The 13,699-nt window shown below is 49.8% G+C and overlaps 1 protein-coding gene across 2 annotated transcripts in view; it reads left to right on the forward strand.

Annotated features, from left to right (window-relative positions):
• The window catches only part of Ogdhl (oxoglutarate dehydrogenase L), a 28,275-nt gene extending 16,679 nt beyond the window's left edge, over positions 1 to 11,596 (forward strand). For both annotated transcript variants that reach the window (XM_057770502.1, XM_057770501.1), the window contains exons 12-24: positions 883 to 1,062; positions 1,597 to 1,749; positions 2,322 to 2,424; positions 2,890 to 3,018; positions 3,933 to 4,083; positions 4,327 to 4,454; positions 6,207 to 6,385; positions 6,598 to 6,669; positions 6,751 to 6,876; positions 6,963 to 7,035; positions 8,349 to 8,512; positions 8,669 to 8,823; positions 9,512 to 11,596. In XM_057770502.1, coding sequence (XP_057626485.1) covers positions 883 to 1,062; positions 1,597 to 1,749; positions 2,322 to 2,424; positions 2,890 to 3,018; positions 3,933 to 4,083; positions 4,327 to 4,454; positions 6,207 to 6,385; positions 6,598 to 6,669; positions 6,751 to 6,876; positions 6,963 to 7,035; positions 8,349 to 8,512; positions 8,669 to 8,823; positions 9,512 to 9,635 — 1,737 coding nt within the window. In that variant the 3' untranslated portion in view covers positions 9,636 to 11,596. The remainder of the gene's footprint in view (positions 1 to 882; positions 1,063 to 1,596; positions 1,750 to 2,321; positions 2,425 to 2,889; positions 3,019 to 3,932; positions 4,084 to 4,326; positions 4,455 to 6,206; positions 6,386 to 6,597; positions 6,670 to 6,750; positions 6,877 to 6,962; positions 7,036 to 8,348; positions 8,513 to 8,668; positions 8,824 to 9,511) is intronic.
• The last annotated feature ends 2,103 nt before the right edge of the window (positions 11,597 to 13,699 follow it).

Genomic DNA, 13,699 nt, shown 5'->3' on the forward strand with positions numbered 1-13,699 from the left:
CCTTGGCCCAAACACTACACACACACACACACACACACACACACACACACACGTATTCAGGGAAAAACAAAACTAAACTAAACCTGTACGAAATACAAATGGGCTTTTTTATGTTCTTGTCCTCTGCAGTTTATGTATAGTGACTATTTGCATACATACATTGTCTTAGGTAATGATTAAAGGTATAGTAACATACCTAATTGCATAGATCCTATGCAAATACTATAGAGTTTTGTATGGGGGGGTCCGGAAAAAAATCCTGACAGGTACCACATGTAGCAGCGTAGAGGGGGCAGCCAGGACGGAAGGATGCAGCATAGTAGCCATAGGTGACCTTGGGCTCCCCTCAGCACATTGGTCTTAGCTGGCAGTCGCATCCCTTTCTTTCCAGGCAGCTGAGGTTAATACAGTTAGAAACCCTGTGTTCTCTGCCGCATTTGCAGCAGCATTTAATCTTTCTTGATTTTTTGCTGGGAGGCAGGACTTTAATAAGACTGCTGTCTAGATGAGCACGCTGAAGTTGGGAACGGGAACGTCTTGCCCAGAGCACTGTAGTCACTCTGGTAGATCGGATGCCCATGCAGCAAAGGGACCAGTGGAGAAGAGGCTCGGCTTCCTTGCTGCCACTGCCACCCCATAGCCACTGCAGTCATATCTGGCCAAGGACTTATTCACTATTGCCCCTTCATGTCCCCTGTATGTCCTAGGTACCCCAATAGACCCCTCCCCCAGCTCTTTGACCTGAGCAAGTTCCAGCATAGTAGGGCTACACATAGAAATCTGTCACACACACACACACACACACACAAAAAAAACCAAAACCAAAACCAAAAACAAACAAAAAGTCCACAGGGGCACATCTGGCTTCACTTGTCCTTGCAGATTGGCTTTACCACAGACCCCCGAATGGCTCGCTCCTCACCTTACCCCACTGACGTGGCACGGGTGGTCAACGCACCCATCTTCCACGTGAACGCAGATGACCCGGAGGCCGTGATCTATGTGTGCAGTGTGGCGGCTGAGTGGAGGAATACCTTCAACAAAGATGTTGTCGTGGACCTGGTGGGCTTGGGGCACTGACAGAGGCCAAGGCAGGGCTGGGGTGGATGATTTATTTCTGCTATGCTGGGAATGCTGGGGGTATATGAGGGTGCTAGAGCCAAGGATGGAGTGAGTAGCCCATTCCTGTCTTGCCAAGAAAGTCAGGTGTGTTTGAGGGTACTGTTGCCATTGCAGGCTTAGTAGCCCATCCTTGCCAGTACCAAACAAACCAGGTGCTTTGGAGGTACTGGGGCTAGAGCCGGGAAGGGGGCTCTTTCTGCTTTGCTGTACAAGCTTGGAGTATTTGAGGGTGTTGGGGTCAGAGAATTGCGATGGCCCATCTCGATATGCCATGCTGGCTAGGTCTTTAGTCACATCCTCAGTAAGGGCTAGTTCTTTGAGACAGAGGTTTAGTGTCATCAAGAAGCATCTGTGCAGAGGCCTTGGCATGGAACGTTCATTTGGTGACAGGCGAGAGTTGCTTATTCAGGGTGCTTCAGATGATGTACTGCCTGCGTGTACACTGAGCACACAACCCCCTGGCTGCCCCTGCAGGTCTGTTACCGCCGGCGTGGCCACAATGAGATGGACGAGCCCATGTTCACACAGCCGCTCATGTACAAGCAGATCCACAAGCAGGTACCCGTGCTGAAGAAGTATGCGGACAAGCTCATTGCCGAGGGCACGGTCACTCTACAGGAGTTTGAGGTAGGGAGGTGGGACTTCTGGGCATGGGGACAGATCTCAGATGGACAAACTGGGGACATGGGATGGCTGCAGACGACATCAGCCCAGTGCTAGACAGTGTAGATTTAAAGGAGTAACTGGTGTTCCTTCTTCCTGAAAGTCCCTGGTTCTAACAGGGCTCGAGGAATTAAGGATATGGTTACAGCCGGGTGTGTGCCATGATGGGGAGAAACCAAGTTTCAGACAGGAAGGGGTCTTTCTGTAGGGGTGTTCTTCAGGGTCCTCTCAGAGGTAACCTTGCGCTAGACTCGTGCCTGGAATTGTCTATAGACACATTAGCCCTTCTGCCTTTACGGTCAGAACCTCTGAAAACAAGGTCCGAGTCCCTGCTCTCTCTCCCTGGATCTCCTTACTGAGCATGCTCAGGCTCATCAGACATTGGAGTATCTGCCCAGGCCTCTGACCATGGCATCCCTATGAACCCAGAAAGTTCTAGAAGTTGGTGATGGAGAGCAGGGCTTTTGAGTTTGGACTGACTGACCTTGGATGCCCAGGATGTCAACTGTCTGCCCACGCCTTCCTCTCAATTCCAGGAAGAAATTGCCAAATACGACCGGATCTGTGAGGAGGCGTATGGCAGGTCCAAGGATAAAAAGATCCTGCATATAAAGCACTGGCTAGACTCCCCCTGGCCTGGTGAGTGGGGCACATGCGGCTCAGTGGCCCTCGTCATTGACGAGGAACAATGCAATGGCTCTGGGAAACAGTTGCTGTGGAACTAGAGGCTGAGACTCGTCCCTGCCATGCAGGTGTGAGCTGTTCCTGCAGGCAGAGGCAGGCCAGTGTGGAGGAGGTGACATTAGAGCAAGTGTGGCCACCTGTGACTTGCCAGGGGCGGGGGTGGGAAGTACTGGGGTATCTATTCAGAGGGCCCCTCTGCTGGGGATAAGCTGAGTCAGCTATGACCCCAGGACTCAGGGGAGGCTGGGGCAGGTGTAGGCTACAGCTGTGAGTCTTCAGTTGAGGCGGGTCCCAGAGTGCATATTCCTATTCCAATGCGTCTGGGGGAAGGAATTTCAGCTTTCCTGTTCTGGCACAGAAAACTGACCAGGACTGTCAAAAGTCCCACCACCAGTGTCTGCATAGATTCTGTCCCCTCAGGCTTCTTTAATGTGGATGGAGAGCCCAAGAGCATGACGTGCCCAACCACGGGCATCCCCGAGGACATGCTGACCCACATTGGCAATGTGGCCAGCTCTGTGCCCCTGGAGGACTTTAAGATCCACACAGGTAAGGCTGCCGTGCAAGCTCCAACACGGCCACTCTCCGAGCTGAGACTGTGCCCTTCAGGGAGATTCGTTGGGATACCAAGTGGGGACAAAGCTTGTGGAAGGAATTTCCCTGTTTAACTTCTTGGTGTCCTGGTTCAGCTCTCAAAGCCTCATGTGGGCTCCTTCCCATGTTACTAGCTCCTCTCCACTGGGTCTGGGAAGTTAGGCATTTGTGAATACCACATTCCAACTGGGTATCAGGGTGTGGTCTTAGATTGATACCTTGAATCTGTCAAAGGCAGTTTCTAGTGTATTCCTGGACCATGTAGGAGAACAGAGAAGCCCCTGCATCTGTGGAGGGTATAGAGGAGAACCTGGAATATAGGAAGAATTCTGCTGTGCCCCTAGCTCAGAACCAAAGGGTAGCCCCATGAGTTCCTGGCTTGTGAGCCTAGCTAGTAGGTGGTCACTAATTCCAGTCCCTTAGCTGTGGCCATTGTAGTTTCTGTTTGAGAAGCTTGGGGCCTCATGGCTATGGTAGGATGTCTGTCTCCTTCAGATAGCTTCTGGGAGCACAACTCTCCCAATGTGCATGAGGTACCCACTGATGGCACCAAGGGTTAGTGCTGAGTTCTGCACACATTGCTGGGCTCTCGCTGGGTGTGTGGCATTAACCTTCGTCCTCTCTTCTGGAGAGCAGGGAGAGACCTCCATGGGATTGTCATAGAGCACCCTGACCCGTCCACTACAGCTTTCTCCTTTGTGGGGAAACCCAGACCAGCCCTGGTATGGCTGTGGTCAGGGGAGGAGAGGCCACAGGAACCCACCTCCAGACTTTGCTTTCTGTTGAGCACTCAACCCCAGGGCTCTGGTGCTTCAGCCATCCAGGCCGGTGGCTGAACTTCCGTGTTCCTTGGGCGGCCCTTCTCTCAGGTCTCTCTCGTATCCTGCGTGGCCGGGCAGACATGACCAAGAAGCGCACAGTGGACTGGGCGTTGGCAGAGTACATGGCCTTCGGTTCGCTGCTAAAGGAGGGTATCCACGTGCGGCTCAGTGGCCAGGATGTGGAGAGGGGCACATTCAGGTGAGGCTGAGGCAGGCAGGGGCCCTGACCTCCCAGTCACTGTCTTGTCTTCATTGAGCCCATGGATTTCCTAACTCAGCAGCACACAGCAGGGAAGGAGAATGTTGCTGTCCATTCTCTTTGGTGTGACCATTCCATAAGACCTTATGGGACAATAACAGGACCTGTCTACCTACTGTTGCCCAGGTCTGGAGTAGATGACAGTCTACCTGCTCTTGTTTCTGTCCCAATTTCTCTCCCTAGCCACCGGCACCATGTTCTTCATGACCAGGAAGTTGACCGGAGGACGTGTGTCCCTATGAACCACCTGTGGCCTGATCAGGCCCCCTATACTGTGTGCAACAGCTCCCTCTCAGAGTACGGAGTTCTAGGTGGGTGGGGTGCCCTGGGTCTGGGAGGGTAGGCAATCTCAGAGGTGCAGCGGGAGAGCAGATACTAGGATGTCCTAAGCAACTGTGGTTGGACCATTTTTTTTTTATATTATTAAAGAAGTTTATTAGCTCCCGACTCATTCTAAATGCAAGGGATAAATACATTAAACTCTACTAAACCATTGCTTTGCTATTCTCTGAAGACCTTTTTCCTTTCTAAAATAGAGTCTCACTACGTGGCCCAGGCTGACTTTGAGCTTGCATCCCTCATGCCTCTACCATCTACCCAGTGCTGGAATTACAGATATGCACTACCCTATCATGATTTTTTTTTTAAATAGAAAAAAAAAAGTTTCGTTTTGGATAACATAATGCAATTTTAGAAAAACATATGAAAAGATTGAAGAATAGCAAATGTCTACATGTGATGGTTATTCTACTATAAAAGAGCAAAAACTTTCATATTTTTGGTTGTGAGCCTAGCCTTTAACGGCTGAGCCATCTCTCCAGCCCAAAACTTTCATATTTTTGGTTGTGAGCCAAACCCTTAACAGATGAGCTATCTCTCCAGTCCAAGAAGCAACAACAAAAAGTGCATAATTCCATCCTAGTTTAGATCTCAACAGTTTTCCTTTCTGGAGCTTTGCTAGATCTCACCTAATTCATTTGTATTCCATTTAGTAAGCGTTCACCTTGGGCTGGCTGACATTGCCAGATGCCCCAGAAGCCAAGCACTATGCAGAGAACAGGAGACACTAACAATTGATCAGACAGTAGAGGGACAGGAGACAGACTGGAACTGTTTGTTATTACAACACTTGGTTCACACTCCGGCCTCACCGAACCCTGCAATCTATCAGAAGTATTCACTGTACCTAAGCCTCATTTTCCTAATCTGAAAATTAACATTTTGGAGGTGAGATCACGTCTCACGTAGTCTAATGGGCATCTCAGTTTCAGGAAGGGGATGTTGCTTTGTTTTCTCTGTGACACCTAAACCCTTTTCTGGATACCAGACACAGAGTGTCCAGACAGGAAGTCCAGTAGAATCCACAGCGGCACATAGCTGTTGACTGCTTGGTGCTGAGCCTGTCTCTGACTCACATGCTCCTAAGTCATTCTTATCTTCTCTGTCCTGCACCCCCAGAGCCCTGTGTTGAGGTTAGGCTGTGACTCCACAGGGACATGCTTCCCTTCAGTTTACCTGAAGCCAGCATACTTTCCCTTTGACTTTCTCTTCCTGGGGTTCAGCCCCACACATGGGGAGTTGCCTGCCCTTTCTCGGGAACTCCGTACATATTTTCAGGGGTCTTTTTGATTGATGGTCCTGTGTAGTGTCCCCAAGTTGTTTTTAGACTTGGCTCCTGAGCCACATAAGACTGAATGTGGCAGCATATGGTGTAAGAAAAGCATGCTTCCACCAGGTGTGGTGTTGCAAGCCTTTAATCCCAGCACTCAGGAGAGAAAGGCAGGCTGATCTCTGTGAGTTCAAGGCCAGCCTGGTCTACAGAGTGAATTTAGGACAGCCAGCGCTGTTATATAGACTGTTTTGAAAATAAAGCAAAACCAAAAAAGAGAGGCATGCTTCCACATCCAGGAAGACACATCCAGACCTCTGTGGCCCAGTGTCTGGCCTATTGGGAAGGCCAGGTTAGGACTGGTAGCATATACTGAGGGGAAGGGTGGGTTTAACTGGAACTGCTGCTGCTTGGCGGCATTGTACTGAGCTCTGTCTTGGTGCCCTTTGCCTAGGCTTTGAGCTGGGCTATGCCATGGCCAGCCCCAATGCCCTGGTCCTCTGGGAAGCTCAGTTTGGTGACTTCCACAACACGGCCCAGTGCGTCATCGACCAGTTCATCAGCACTGGCCAGGCCAAGTGGGTGCGGCACAACGGCATCGTGCTCCTGCTGCCCCATGGCATGGAGGGCATGGTAAGGTCTAGAGGCTGTCGCAGGCCTAGCTAGGAGGGGCAGGGGCACCCCCTTGGTCCCTTGAAGAGCCTCCTGGGCCCCTGGAACTTGGGGGCCAGACTTGTGGGCAAGGTGGGAACAGGTACAGCCGGGGTTAATCTGCTCCTTGAAGCCATCCAGGCACCCGCGTCTGGGGTCTCTGCGGTCTCTGTCTGGATCACATGTACTTCCAGGGTCCAGAGCACTCTTCGGCAAGGCCAGAGAGGTTCCTGCAGATGAGTAATGATGACTCCGATGCCTATCCGGTGAGTGCCGCCTGCTCTCCCCAGGCATGGAGTGGAGCCTAGGTGTAGATTGCCGCTCCTAGCCACCAGTGTCCACTGCAGGTGTTCACTGAGGACTTCGAGGTGAGCCAGCTCTATGACTGCAACTGGATTGTGGTGAACTGCTCCACCCCAGCCAGCTACTTCCACGTGCTGCGCCGACAGATCCTGTTGCCCTTCCGCAAGCCAGTGAGCTGCCCCAGCCCATTGGCCCCGGGGCGGTGTGAGGGTTGGGATGGGCAGGGGCTGCTAGCAGCTGGCTTTTTACCTTCCAGCTCATTGTCTTCACACCTAAGTCTCTGCTGAGGCACCCTGACGCCAAGTCCAGCTTTGACCAGATGGTGTCCGGTATGTGCCTTATCCGCTGGGATGGCCGTCTGTGTGAGGCTCGTGGCTGCTGTGTGGTTTCTGCCCCTGAGCTCCCAGCTCTGTCTTCATTGACCTTTCAGCAGCTCCTGTCCTGGTCCTCACTTGCCATAGCATTGGGATGTTGGCACCTTGGCTAGGTCAGATCACTGGGAATAAGCTCAGTGTCCGAGGAGTGAGTGGACTTACTTAGCCCGTCAGTAAGGGCTGCCAGGAGGCATGACGCTGGTGGAGCAGTGTCTGATTTGCTGCTATCACTCCCTCCCTCCCTCCCTCCCTCCCTCCCTCCCTCCCTCCCTCCCTCCCTCCCTCCCTTCATCCCTCCCTCCTCCCCTCCCTCCCTCCTTCCCTCCCTATATTTTCACCCATGAACTGAACAAACATTGCTGGGAACCTGCTTGCCCTCTCTGAAGCACTCAGTTTCACTGACCTGGGAAGCAGGGGCCAGGCAAAGCACATGAAGACCTGAAGTGTGACTTGGTAGGGAATCAGGGAGGCTTAAGAACGAAGCCCAGTGGCTAGCAGAGCAGATCTGTCTTGGCTGAGTCCTGAGTAGCAGTGGGGACAGGGTTGAGCCAGTCAGGGCCTCAGCAGCATAGATAGTTATGGGGTTTGTTGTTGCTGTTTGTTTTGTTTTCATCTGTGTGTGTCCATTGTGAGTGTCCAGTTGGAGTGGGCTGTCAGAGCTCCATTGGTGTCGCTGGACCCCCAGTGCACTGGCAACTTGTCGTCATCCCCGCCCCCAGCAGTTGCCCTCTGCACCTCAGGGTCCTCACGTGAGCTGTGGCATTATAGGGCCATTATAACAGCTTCCTGAGAAGTTCTGCAGCTTTCTTGACTTCAGGAAGGAGAGATGGCCAGGGCTGGAGATGGAGACTCTGCTTCAGGGCTAAGGGAAAAGGAATGTACAGTGGCCTCCCAACAGCTTCTCACCATGGCACTTGCAGACTGAGTGCCATGTGTAATGTGGGCACAGCTGGAGGGGACAGATGTGGAGCAGGATGGCACTATCATGGGTCCAGCATGTTGCTTTCTCTGTCCTTCAGGGGCCCTCCCTATTCCCGTACCCCACACTTGGAATGTTTGTGTCCCTAGGGCTCTGCTGTTGTCCACAGGTCTGTCTCTACTCTCTCCCTGTGACAGTTTAGGGTATCACCTGTCCTTTATTCCATCATTGGAATCCAAAGCTGCATAATGTAAACAGTGTGACCCGAACCAGCTCACTAGCCAGGAAGAGCCAGGGGTGCCTGGGGTGCTGGTGTGGATACCCCTGAGGTACCTGGTCCATCCCCTAGGAACTAGCTTCCAGCGAATGATTCCAGAAGATGGCCCTGCAGCACGGTCTCCTGGGCAGGTCCAGCGACTCATCTTCTGCACAGGAAAGGTGTACTATGACCTGGTAAAGGAGCGCAGCAGCCAGGGCCTGGAGGAGCAGGTGGCCATCACACGCCTGGAGCAGGTTTGCTTGGGTCTCTTGAGCGCTGGTATGGTAGTGATGGACAGGTTCAATTCGCCAGCCTCTGGCTGTGGGCATTGTGTGGGTGCCAAGGTCCAGAGCAGGCCCTGCACGTATTGTCTTTCCTTGACTGTGCCCTTTGTATCTCTGCCTCCCCAGATCTCGCCATTCCCTTTTGACCTGATCATGCGGGAGGCAGAGAAGTACTCAGGTGCCGAGCTGGTGTGGTGTCAGGAGGAACATAAGAACATGGGCTATTACGACTACATCAGTCCACGCTTCATGACTCTGCTTGGCCGCTCCCGGCCCATATGGTACTAGGCTACCTCCCACCGCTGCTAGCCTGCCTTTGGCTCTTGAGCCTGACAGTCCCATACTGGCTTTTCCTGCCTTGTTGGCAGTGCCATCCAGAACTAGCCTCTGCCCTTCTCTGGCAAGCACTGGAGTCCCTACAGACTCTGAGTTCTCTGTCTACAGGTTAGCATCCCTATAAGGGTTGGGGTATTGCTGGTGTTACCTTCAAAGAGAGTAAGCCTTAGTATTCTGTAGCCAGGATCAAATTACAGACCTTCTTATATGACTTGGATCTCCTCCCTTTAATCTTAGCCCCTAGCCTTGGTACTGCCTCCCTTCTGGTAGAGAATGTTAGCATAGGCTAAGTGCAGGGCAGCCTCCTGAGGTGCCTAGCAGGTGGCAGCCCCTGGTGCTCAGTGTAGGCATCTTTGTCTTTGTGATGGTGGGGCCAGGAATGAGAAATGTAGACAAGCCAAAAGCGTGATTGCTCCCAAAGTCTCTGGGGTGTCGCACGATTGTTGTCTCCATGAGCATGGAGTGATCGTCTTCTCCCTGGCCTGGGTCTGGATAGCTGAGTTTGTTGTGGGTTCACGGTACACGCAGAGGACTGCCCAGACAGGCTGTCTTCCTCATGGGGTTGACCCTGCACTTCTAGATCGTGTGTGCAGCTAGTCTGGGTCCTCCCCTCAGCTGTCTCTCCTCCTCCAGGTATGTTGGCCGGGACCCAGCAGCTGCACCAGCCACTGGAAACAAGAATGCTCACTTGGTGTCGCTGAGGAAGTTTCTGGATACTGCCTTCAACCTGAAGGCCTTTGAGGGCAAGACATTTTAGGATGAAGCCAAACCTGTTCAGGTGTTGCCTAGGGAGGTTGTCTGGGAACTTTGGGGGCCCCAGACGAACCACACTCATGTAGCTAAACCACACTTATGTAGCAGTTGGGACCAAAGACTAGCATTGCTAACTTTGGTCTCCGTGTTATTTCAGAATTGGTCAGGACCAAGAATTAGCATTCCTTAGATAAAAGGGAGATAGATGTACTCTGTTACTCTGCTGACCTTTCTGGACCGCTCTCTCCCCCTTTCTCTCTCTCTTTCTCCGTGGTTTCTCTAGCTGTATTGGTCTGGTCTCTAGCCAGCCCCTGGAGCTGTGCACTGTCACTCTCGTCCTGGCTGTCCTTGTTGCTATTCCCCCTGTTGTTTCCATCCATAGATTCAGAGATGCTCTCTGTTGTGCTCTTAGAAGTAGCAATTTCAGCAATAACGACAGGTGAAGCTCAACCGCCCCGGGGAAACTCTGTGAGATGTAGCGCACACGTGTGAACCAAAGCAGGAAACCAAAGAGCAGAGGAATAAAGACGTGCTTGGGAAAGACCCGCTGTTCTCCGTTCATATCACAAAGTCGGGCGCGGTGGCTGCAGTGGCGAGGGAAGGAGAATAGGGAGGAAGAAAAGCAGTAGAGAGTGTGTCAGTGTCCACACAATAGATTTTCCCTTGAGCTGCAGGCAGGTTTTCCCCGCTCCTCTTTGGCTTCTCTAAAGTTACCCTAGTTGAACTTGCACATGCTAAGATGCTGGGAGCTGTGGCCCTTACTTTCTACAGATTATCTGTTCATGTGTCCCCTTCCCAGAGTGCCTCCTTGGAACTAGGTACCAGGCCTCCAGGTGCAAGGTCGCAGCTTCATGCAGCCTCTTCAAACTTGGGGTTCTGTTTATACATGTGGTTCCCTCTATTTTTTCCCCTTCCCTCCCTGTCACTTTCCTTTCTTACAGAATCCAAGGCAGAGTGACACCTGCAGCGATTGCTGTATTTTATTATGTTGTTTGCACTTTCATATGTGCCTGCCTTGCATTAGGTCATGCTCCCGTGCCATTCCCATGCATGCTCTTCCTTCCCATCCTCATGAATTTCTCAAGTTCATATCTAAATCTATTTGTTTTGTTTGGTGATTCATCAAAATCAACCATGGTTCTTTTTCTCACTGGGTTGGGAGCTATCCAATGGAGCCTCATGGGCCAGGACCAGGTATACAGTTAAAGACTGAGACCTTTCCCAAATCAATTGATAGTATATATAGTTTTTCTTTTTTCTTCTTTTATTTTTGTTTGTTTGTTTGGTCTCTGTTTGGTACTGGGAATTTAGCCTAGAGCCTGGTGTGGTTGAGTGGTCATTTTGCCCCTGAAGTGTGTTTCCAGCCACGACAATAGTTTAATCCACTGAGTTACGAGTCTTTCTGGAGCAAAGTGTGGGTGTTACAGGAGTCAGGAAAGGCTCCTTGTTTGAAGGAGAAGTTGTCCCAGAGGAATAAGATATTACCTGGAAGGGACTCAGGGGCACTCACCATGGGGTTTGGTTGGGTATATCTTAGATAAACAAGCTGAAGTTGCATGGGTGAGTGTAAAGTGTGTGAGCCTTACAGTCAGCTTGTTGGGTACACTAATAATTCTGCCACAAGAATACAGAGAAGGGTGCAAGCAGACTGGAGGGGCCTCCTGTACAGAGGTGAGTTCTAGATCACTAAATGGGTGGAAACTGCATGAACCAAGGACTCCTACCCAATTTAGTAAACGGTGACTGGGAAATAAACTCTTCAGAAGGACTGTGACTCCATTAGAGGGCAAGGAGAGGAGTGGTAATATTAAATAATCTCATTTAAAACAACTGAGTATTTAGAGGAACTGTGTATTTCTGATTTGAAAGATCACAGCTGGACACATAGCCTACTATACTCAGTAGAACTCTTGTAAGTGAAAATGAAAGCTCCCGTGGTAAAAGTTGGCTAAAGGAATTCATTCATGACTACCAAGTTAGCCCTGTGGGAGATGCTGGATGGAATAGCCAAGACTGAAGACAAAGATAAGCATAGCCAAGAGGAACAAAATAATGATCCATAGCAGACAAGAACCAAGAAATGCCCAAATGCTACAAATCAAACAAAATGATGGGAACCAATAATAATTGAATATTAAATAATCAGCTTCCTCATCAAAAGATAAGTACCTAGTAGATTAGATTAGAAAACAGGATTTTAAATTTTTTTTCTGCTTTCGAGAAACACATCTCACTATCAAAGATAAACCCTACCATAGGCTAAAATGGCAGAAAAGATATTCCATGCAAACAACCAGGAAACAGTGGCACTCACACTCCACTGCAACATTTCAGGAGGTCTCGGTAATTCAAACCACAAGAATTTAAATAAATCCTTAGGCTTTCATTATCTGTGGAGACAAAAACAGAACCTCCTTTTCAAAGCATCAAATTCTTAAGCCCATATTTTAAAGTCAAGATACCTATCTTAGCAGTTCCTAGAATCAAATGTCTTTCTCCAGTCCAGAACACAAAAGACAACACAATCACCATATCATATATCTGTACACATTTATCTTTTTAAGCTATATACATTCTATCTTTTCCCAATACATACATCCCCTCCAGCCGGGGACAACCCTGTTTGCTTACTCCTCTTTCTCGTGAAGGAAGTCAGGATTAACACATACACCCCAACCCACCCTCAACTTCTGAGGGCGACCTCTCAGCATTCCCTAGTTCCTGATATCTCGGTGGGACCTCCAAATGCCACACCCCGCACCCCTGTGTCTGATCTCTGTGCGCTGGCACCCAGTTATTGAGCTTCAGGCAAGGGGCTGGAGGTAAAAATACACAGACACACACAGACAGTGACATGGGTCATCCTTGAATTCCCCAAGAATGCCCCCTTTATTGTGTTCAGGGGCAGATTATATAGAGATAGCCACGCCCCAGCCAAACCCACCAGAAACCACTTTTCTGCCATCAGGAACTCCTGAAGGTCTCATGCTCAGAACAGCTGTAGGCACTCAGATCAGGGGATTACAAGAAATTCAGGATCTGGGGTCTCACTGCTCCCAACCGGGGTCATCCTGGAGGAGGAAGCTGTGGTTGACAGTTTCTGCACACACTGTCGACAGTTGCACTTGAACCAGAGAAAGGCTTTACTATGTCTGTGAGCCTCATCTGGGGAAGGCTTTGCCATTCCCCTAGGTCAGAGCCTTTGATGTCTTTGATAATGGCGATGCCCATGCCAATAATACACAATCACTCAGGGCTTCCTATCCTACTCCATGTAGGTCATCTGAGAGCTGGTACAATATTCTACCCAACTTTTAAAGAAAACCACAATATGTCTCAGGTTATTATGTAAAAAGGAATGCTAACACTTCCAAATCCTCCTTATGAAGCCCTTATTGCCCCGCTACTCAGGCAAATAAAGAGAATTACAGGCTGATCTCCCCATATGGACATAGATGCAAAGATTCTCAATGGAATATTTTCAAATCTGATTCAAGAACATACCAAAAAGATATTTATGGCTTTATTCCAGACATACAGTGTTGTTCAACGTAACTAAATCAGGAAATGTAATTCATCACATAAGTGGTCTTGTGCTTGACTATATTGAAATCAACGAACACCCAAGTTTCTGGGCATACCTGATCTTGATTGGATCATTTGAGGTGGGAAGACCGACCCTAAGTCTGGCCACACCTTCAGGTGACACTCTCCATAAAAGAAAATGAAAAATGGAAGCTTTTTGTTTTTTTACCCAGGTTCATTCCCAGCATTCACATGGCAGCTCATAACTGTCTATAGCATGCATCTGACTGAATAGGCATGCATTTGACTGAATAGGCATGCATCTGACTGAATAGGCATGCATCTGACTGAATAGACATGCATTTGACTGAATAGGTATGCATCTGACTGAATAGACATGCATTTGACTGAATAGGCATGCATCTGACTGAATCGGTATGCATTTGACTGAATAGACATGCATTTGACTGAATAGATATGCATTTGACTGAATAGACATGCATCTGACTGAATAGGTATGCATCTGACTGAATAGACATGCAT

The sequence above is a fragment of the Chionomys nivalis genome, chromosome 5 (genome assembly GCF_950005125.1).
Source record: "Chionomys nivalis chromosome 5, mChiNiv1.1, whole genome shotgun sequence".
In the NCBI taxonomy this organism is placed as follows: domain Eukaryota; kingdom Metazoa; phylum Chordata; class Mammalia; order Rodentia; family Cricetidae; genus Chionomys; species Chionomys nivalis.